The 9,084-nt window shown below is 38.2% G+C and overlaps 1 protein-coding gene across 1 annotated transcript in view; it reads right to left on the bottom strand.

Annotated features, from left to right (window-relative positions):
* Positions 1-4,213: 4,213 nt before the first annotated feature.
* The window catches only part of acbd3 (acyl-Coenzyme A binding domain containing 3), a 60,311-nt gene continuing 55,440 nt past the window's right edge, over positions 4,214-9,084 (bottom strand). Inside the window, exon 8 of the mRNA XM_039748224.1 lies at positions 4,214-7,096. Coding sequence (XP_039604158.1) covers positions 6,882-7,096 — 215 coding nt within the window. The 3' untranslated portion in view covers positions 4,214-6,881. The remainder of the gene's footprint in view (positions 7,097-9,084) is intronic.

Below are 9,084 nucleotides of genomic sequence, written 5' to 3'. Positions count from 1 at the left end.
TTGTGAAATGCTTGTAATTATACTGCAGTATACCATAGAAACATCTGACAAAAAGATCTAAAAAACACTGAAGCAGCAAACTTTCTAAATACCAACACTTGTGACATTCCCAAAATGTCTGGCCTCGACTGTACACGTCATTCACTTCCATTTTTTATTATATACATTTAGTGAAAAACTGATCATATTTTAATGGGAAGAAAAATATGAAAATAGCAGTAGTAACATTAAACATAAAATACTACAGTCTTAATGGTAATTCACCACTGCATAAAAGATTCTTAACACATACCACCCATTTACTGAATTTGTTTGATTGAATTTCAGGGTTGCTCACAGCCGGTGCCATACCTGCCAGTCCAGGGCATGAGGCAAAGCCCAACTCTGAAATGGGACAAGAGCCTCTTGCATGGCACATTGACTTCTACGCCTACACTGGGCCCATTTAGTCACCAATCAACCTAGCATTACCTCGTAACCCTGAACTGGAAAAGCTGGTGCTGAAAATACTGTACAGTGAGATGAATACGGTCAGCCTAGGATACTGTAATTGTCTGCTGGATGTAAGAAGGAAACTGCTTGTAAACACAGGGAGAACAGACAAACTGCAATTTGAATCTCTGCTCAAACTCTAAAAACTTCCCAGCGGTTGCTGCAGGCCACAGGTTTTGTTTGACCAGCAGATGTCACATCCTTCGCTTTCGATTAAGACCAAGATCAAGGTTATAGTCACCACTATGCACTGGATTGACAGTACATTACAGGGAATGAAAATACTGTATATCAGTCTCAAAAAATAGTCTTACCATCTCCTTCACCCTTGGCCAGAGACTTCTCTTCATAAAAGACCCTTTTCACAAACAAAAATACTTTTGGTTATCTCAGATTTAGTGAGCTTTTTCAGTGCAGCCTTGTACCACTGACAGGTTGTGAAGCTTTTTATTGTTAGGACACAAAGACGAGCACAAACAATAAAGGCAACAACTGAACTGAAACTTTCAAACAATGACAACAATTTCTCCCAAGAAACAGTGCATTATTTAGATTTATGGAAAATTCATTTTCGCTTGCACACTGGCTTAATTTTTAACAAGAGTCAATAATAATATTGTATTAGTATATTTTTATTCCCCTTGGGGATTAGGATTCTATAGAAAGTAAAAATGCACTTAAGGGATAAACATTCATTTAAAAAAATACGATGGGTTATATACAGTAGTGTTCAAAAATATTGATTAATGAAACTATTCAAAGCATTAAAGTCGTCATGACCGCTGTTTGCTTTAAAACAGCAGCAGCTCTCCCTTAAGCCCATTGTCATGCAGTTTTTGAAGGTACTTGTGTAGTTTGTCTTTCCAAGCCTGTTGGTGAACTTACCACAATCCCACTGCTGACTTTGGCCATCTTGCTTGCTTCTACAGGATGTCTACACGATTTGCTGTAGGATTCTCTGGTTTTGGATTAGGCTGTACGTTTAGGGTTACGGTCATGCTGCATAATGAAGTTGAGACCAATCAGACCCCTTTCTGATTAACAGGTAACTGACTGCCTATATACTTCTTAACAGTGAGGATGGGATATACATTTTGTTTAAATCACCAACTCTGTTTCTGGAAATGCAGCCTCAAACTGGCAGAGATCCTCCACCAGACATTGATCCATTTGCTGTTTTCCAGAAACAAAAATGTCAAACTTTGCCATATGAAGGCAGAGCACATTTCTCTAAGTGCTGCCTATCCTACAAAACAGACAACATGCAATTGATACGTGCTTAAGACATGAAATAAGGGCAAGCAGCTGAGTATTTGCAGGCCGAGGCTGGACAATGTTCAGGCTGAGCCAAGTAGTGGCTTTAAAAGAGCTGAATGTTTACGGAGCCTCCTGGGGTAAAACTATTTTTTGTCCATTGTGGAAATGCAGAATGAAAATAAAGGCGCAAAGGAGAGAGAAAGAGGGGCTTACCAGGATAACAAACTTTGGATGTACAGTTAGGTCCATAAATATTTGGACAGAGACAACTTTTTTCTAATTTTGGTTCTGTACATTATCATAATGAATTTTAAATAAAACAATTCAGATGCAGTTGAAGTGCAGACTTTCAGCTTTAATTCAGTGGGTTGAACAAAACGATTGCATAAAAATGTGAGGCAACTAAAGCATTTTTTTTTAACACAATCCCTTCATTTCAGGGGCTCAAAAGTATTTGGACAAATGAAATAACTGGAAATAAAATGTTCATTTCTAATACTTGGTTGAAAACCCTTTGCTGGCAATGACAGCCTCAAGTCTTGAACTAATGGACATCACCAGATGCTGGGTTTCCTCCTTTTTAATGCTCTGCCAGGCCTTTACTGCAGCGGCTTTCAGTTGCTGTTTGTTTGTGGGCCTTTCTGTCCAAAGTTTAGTCTTCAACAAGTGAAATGCCTGCTCAATTGGGTTAAGATCAGGTGACTGACTTGGCCATTCAAGAATTTTCCACTTCTTTGCTTAAATAAACTCCTGGATTGCTTTGGCTGTATGTTTTGGGTCATTGTCCATCTGTATCATGAAACGCCACCCAATCAATTTGACTGCATTTAGCTGGATTTGAGCAGACAGTATGTCTCTGAACACCTCAAAATTAATTTGGCTGCTTCTGCCCTGTGTCACATCATCAATAAACACTAGTGTCCCAGTGCCACTGGCAGCCATGCACGCCCAGGCCATCACAATCCTCCACCGTGTTTTACAGATGATGTGGTATGCTTTGGATAATGAGCTGCTCCACGCCTTCTCCATACTTTTTTCTTGCCATCATTCTGGTAGAGGTTGATCTTGGTTTCAACTGTCCAAAGAATGTTTTTCCAGAACTGTGCTGGCTTTTTTAGATGTTCTTTAGCAAAGTCCAATCTAGCCTTTCTATTCTTGAGGCTTATGAGTGGCCTGCACCCTGCAGTGACCCTCTGTATTTACTTTCATGCAGTCTTCTCTTTATGGTAGACTTGGATATCGATACGCCTACCCACTGGAGAGTGTTGTTCACTTGGTTGGCTGTTGTGAAGGGGTTTCTCTTCACCATGGAAATGATTCTACGATCATCCACCGCTGTTGTCTTCTGTGGACGTCCAGGTCTTTTTGTGTTGCTCAGTTCACCAGTGCTTGCTTTCTTTCTCAGGATGTACCAAACTGTAGATTTTGCCACTCGTAATATTGGTAGCAATTTTTCAGATGGGTTTTTTCTGTTTTCGCAGCTTAAGGATGGCTTCTTTCACCTGCATGGAGAGCTCCTTTGACCGCATGTTGTCTTTTCACAGCAAAATCTTCCACATGCAAGCACCACACCTCAGATCAACTCCAGGCCTTTTATCTGCTTAACTGATAATGACATAACGACGGACTTGCCCACACCTGCCCATGAAATAGCCTTTGAGTCAATTGTCCAATTACTTTTGAGCCCCTGAAATGAAGGGATTGTGTTAAAAATTGCTTTAGTTGCCTCACATTTTTATGCAATCTTTTTGTTCAACTCATTGAATTAAAGCTGAATGTCTGCACTTCAACTGCATCAGAGTTTTTTCATTTAAAATTCATTGTGGTAATGTACAGAACCAAAATTAGAAAAAAAGTTGTCTCTGTCCAAATATTTATGGACCTAACTGTACGTACCACGGTTGCTGTTGAAGCGTAAGCGAATTTGTCTGGTTCTAATATTCAAGGAAACAAAAGCACATTTGGGTTCATGGCAGCACCTTTAAAGCCCATGGTGTCTCAGCTAACCTCCAGGGTGTATAAACTTGAACGGTCAGAGAAGAATGTGATCTGAAGTGGTAAGTTCACCTTCTCTGCTTGTGTGTGTACCACATACTGGTCTTGCAGCTCACATAGTAAGCCGCTCACATGTGCAGCCACATCCACACAAGAGGAGTTTGAATAAGCCAAATTGGACCTTGGAACCATCCCTGTATAAACGGAAATCTGTTGTATGACAACTTAATAAAAATATGGCTTTACACAAGGTCCAAACCAGTAAAAAGTGGTCTGCAACTGGTGTTTATGCAGTATTTGTATTATGTCAAAAGCAGTTTTGTATATACACAGCTACGCAAGTCAGCAGTACAACCCCAGAGTGAAGAATAAGACTCTTAGCAAAGAGAACATCAGCCTCGGACTAGCTGTCAAAAGCATAAAGAAAAAAAAATTATACATTTAAAAAAGAATAAAGCACATCCCTCAATAACTGCGTATGTCAGAATTTTAATTTACAGCTTACATAAAGATCTCCAAATACATTTTATCATACATCACCAATTCCACACCCCTTCCCCAAAGGAATAACATTTAACATTATCACTTGAATTAAATAAAAATGACCACCCAGCTTACCTTCTTTTGCAGTTTAAAGCAAAACGATACAAAAGCACCTGAAGGATAGGGTGTCTACTGGTGTTTTTGGGTGTACTTAAGTATTTTTCCATAATCAATTTCAGCTATAAAGTTATTTACTAGAGCTGCATCATATACACATATGAAACGACATTTAACTAAACATGGCTAGTGATGAAGATGTAATCTTTATGCAAGGCCTAGTGTTTAACGGTTAGAAGAACAAAGAGCTACAAAGAAATGTCAAGCTTCTTCATCCCCTTTAAGTAGTTTGAATGTGTTCAGTCTTGGAGCATTTTTAATCAAAATTAGTATCCCTCTAGTAGATATCAGACAATAAAGAAAAACAATCAACTTAAAACAATGAACTTCCTGGCATCTGAAGCAGAACAGTGATAATGTTAAATGATTCAGGCTTTTTTTTTTTTCCAAGAACATTAAAAAATAAAACTGTATTGTAAAGCAAAAAATTCACAGCAAAAGGGAAATATACAATCCAGATATCAAAGAACATAAAAGCACTACAGTATGAACATGACAGGTTAACTTCAAGAATGGCGGCTGTTATGCTAAACAAAGAAGAGTCAAACCGCAAAAAAGCATATGAGCAAAAAATCACAGGCTAAAATGAAAGTGACGAGAGCTGCAGAGACGGTGCTTTGAGATCTTGTTTAGGTGCATTTTTTAAATTTCATATGGGATTAAACTGCAAATCCTATTCAACTAGAAACTGTTATGTTGTAGAAAATGCTATTAAATGTTTAAAAGCATAATTAACATTTCATTTCCAGGGCAAACACACACATATTTGTGCACACAAAGATGAGTATTTTGTTTTTTGGCAGTGAGATCTGCAAAGGACAGCAAAAGTGAGCCCCACTCCCTTAATCTGTTGTTCTATAATTAATCTCCTATTAATACATCGCAAAACACACAGATCATCACACTTAGTTGCTTACTTAGAAAATATTACATTTGAAATTTTACATTATGCAGGGTACTGTAAGCAGGAATTTATTAAACATGACCACGTTTTTTAGCTTTTAGCAGCTAAACCCATACATACCTCAAAGCTAAGGTGGAAGACTGATTTTGATGGGGGAGAAAAACAAAAAGAAGTGAGCGTCAAAATAACCAGCGTGGACTAAGAAAGTACCAGTAGTGGCAGTGTTAGGATCGCTTTGTCGTTACATTCTACATCAGTCTACAAATCGAAAATATTTTTGGGAACAAATTTGTAAAAACACATTTTTGTTTCATTTCTATTCTGAACTACCAACACAAATTGGACCAACGCTATTTTTCAGGTAAACAAAATAAACATTTAAAACAGCAGGAAGATTAACAAGGTCCTCCAGTCCGAGACGGCCGACTGGGTGCATTTACCTTGGGTACTGGAGGGTGACACCCACGACCATGCAACGTTTTAAGATGGAGGCCCAGTTCAAGATTCAATATTTGAAATAACTGTTTATACATCAGAAATGAGAACAGTTTGACAGGCTTGGCATCTTAATCAGAATGAAGAGCTTATTCAAATGATTTTAATAATATTTAAACAAGTAGACAAGACAACCGAAACATGGACTGATACTGTTTACTCCTTAATAAATTTTATTACAAGCTTTTGTTTTGTTTTTGTTAAATATATTTGAAACTTTGAATAATTTATTTAATTACTCTATTGACCTCATTTGAGACAGCAGAGTGGAACCGCAATCACCCACTGACTCGACTGATTTATGGGAAGCCATGTTGCCTCATGACATTTCTTCATGCATTACATGCTACTCCAGCAAGTATTTTATATTGTAACACAAAAATGCACGTTATGAAAAATCTGGGGCTTGCAGAATTTTCACATAAGGATATTTTATCAAAAATTAATCTAAACCATATTTACTCTAAAACAGAGACTTGTATGAATGAGATGTAGATGTATATAGAGTCATCAAAAAGACAGAGAATATATATGTATATTTATATAAATTAGTTGTTTCCGTTATGGTGCAAACACTGTGTTTTTATTCCTTTAGTTAACGCAGCCCAAAACTATGTACGATAAATGTAAGATCTCAGAATGTCAGATATATTTCTCCCCTCCTGTACATTTTATATGCAGGTAATGTGCAATTAGAAAAGTAACAATTAGTCATGTACTGAAATAATGTAAATCAACACAAAAAGTAATTATCACAATGCCGTGAGTATAAGAAGCAAAGATCTTTCTGAAAACCAATGGTAATCTGCTAGTCACTTCTGTAAACTACAGGATGTTTTGTATCTGAACAAATCAGAAAAAAAAATTTTTTCTCCAGTGAAACTTCAAAACAGGTTGATAACGCTGATATTTCTTTTGGAAATAGCTTTTTTATTATTGTTTCACAGAACCAACAATGGCCAATAATGTCCACATGCATCGGGCATGGATAACAGGGATCTATATGGACTGAATCGACTACCTTTTTTAAACAAATCCATGCTCCATCCTGCACACCCCCATTGTCTTTAATGCTTTCTTATCTAGTATAATAAACTCTGTAGTAAACTGTTTTTGATCTCCATAAGGAATACGAATTGTCAAATTTAAGCAGATACACTCCTCGTCCTGGGTACTGGTGGCTGCCTGCATAAACTTCTTCATGGCAGTCTCGTCTGTATACTGGTACAATCTCATCGACCTGAGGCTTGTTTACATTCTTTTTGGCTTTTTCTTCTTCGCTTGGATTTTCTCCTAATGGGGGGGAAAAAAAGAAACATTAGACCACAGTAACACATTTCAATACAATCCTTGTACATTAAACTACACTGTTATGTTTTATACAAAACATTAATTAGCTTTTCTCTGAGAAGGTCACTACATTTGTAGGATTTCTGACTATCAACGCCCCACCAGTGGCTGAGGTGAAGCTTGATCCCATCTCTCTGAATACTTCATAAAGTTGTCTTTCTTTATCTTCTTAAACCTTCTAGGACTCTGTAGTTGCATCAACCAGGTTCAACACTGGACCTTCTTCACCTTCAAATTTATTTTGGAGGAGAGATTATTTCACATTGCAGCCAGTGTAAAAAGCACACCTTCTGTTCAAAGTGTTATCTTTATTTCTGAAAAAATAGCAATCAAGCAGTCATGAAGAGCCAAAACCTGGTCAGCACTGCCATGTTTGTCATTAGTGTTACCCTATCACGCTGCAAGAAAACAACTAAATGGCCACAACTCAAGGCTTGCCTGACAAATCTTTTTCACCCATATGATTTACTGGCCATTTTTCTAATATTCTACAGTATATTAGTTTGTAATATAACAGATCTTATATATAATTAATCATATAGGGATTGCATTTTTTCAGTTTTATAAACGGTATCTAAAATATTTGTCAAGTACAGTCAATCTGTGACACTGACCCATTAACAAACCCTTGTTTAACATGGACTTTTACATACAGATAATGTACATAAAGAAAGAGTACATCCTTTTTAGAGACACGACACTTACAAATCATGGGGATGCAATTTGTTTATAACAAATTATTTTCATTATTTAGTTTCTTTATTTTAGCCCTTATACACCCCATTTGCCTGAAATTCATTTAGTAATACTCTTGTGTAATAGACTTTGATTGCACTTACTGCTGACTTTTACCATCCCAGTCAGACCCAATATTGGTGGTCTCAAAGGCATATTTAGACCTAGAAATGGTGGGGTTTTTTTGGTGTTGTATATACTGTCAGTAATGATAGGCAAGTACAAATTTTTAATACAATGTTTTTATGGAGAGTTTTGTAAGTGATGGGTTACTTGTGTGGATATTCTGTACAGACTGTTGAAACAGCACACAACTGTGTGAATAGTGGCCAGGAAATGCTTATACCATGTAGGCATATTCAGATTTCAGAGGTATGGGGTTGGAGGGGGTTCAGGGGGTTGGGTTGACACATACAAAAGGGCCCCACAGGAGACAAAACTTGCACAATTACAAAAAATATTTCCCAATATCCTAGCATGATATAGTAAGGATGCCCAAACACTTCATTTTTACATGGAAATTATAGCTGTACTTAAAGGGTGAAGGCATGCATCATTATAATCAAACTTGTGCTCCATCACAACTTTAGATGCATCCCCGCTCTAACCAAGACCTTATCCAACCATCCAGGGAGGCACCCAGTGGACAACACACCGTGCAAGACTCTCTGCCTCTGGAGCAAACCTGTGCTTCAATCCCCCTGGTTTTGAGGTGGCCCGTTGGGGCTCCTCATCCCTGCCTACCCCCTCAGAATCATCAGAGTCACCATCCAGCTCCGCAAGGACATGGTAACGGTTTCGACTCTTCTAATTCTGGGATTGATGCCCCCGATCTCTGTACACCCTTTACCTTACACCTTGTGATCGTGACCCACCTATCTCTACCTGTCTGGTCTGGAATCTCCTCCCACGGCAGCTTAGGGGTGTACACTATCTCTCTAAAGGACACCGGGGCCAAGTCCGCCAATTCTCTATTACAACGCAGCCCAGACAACTCCTCCTCCAGTTCAGTGACCCTGAGGTCGTGGTGCGGGATCAGCTGGCATATCCTGCACATGTAGCCCTCATAGGCGACTGGCTCCTCCAAGCCATCATCTAAAACGTCCAACACCCAACAGGACTTGCATTGCACTGGCCTCATTGTTAAATTTGATTCTGGGTTACTAAAACTGCCTGAAATTTCTTTTTCTTTTTCT

This window comes from Polypterus senegalus, chromosome 3 (genome assembly GCF_016835505.1).
Source record: "Polypterus senegalus isolate Bchr_013 chromosome 3, ASM1683550v1, whole genome shotgun sequence".
NCBI lineage: Eukaryota > Metazoa > Chordata > Cladistia > Polypteriformes > Polypteridae > Polypterus > Polypterus senegalus.
This window is presented reverse-complemented; position numbering and strand designations above follow the sequence as displayed.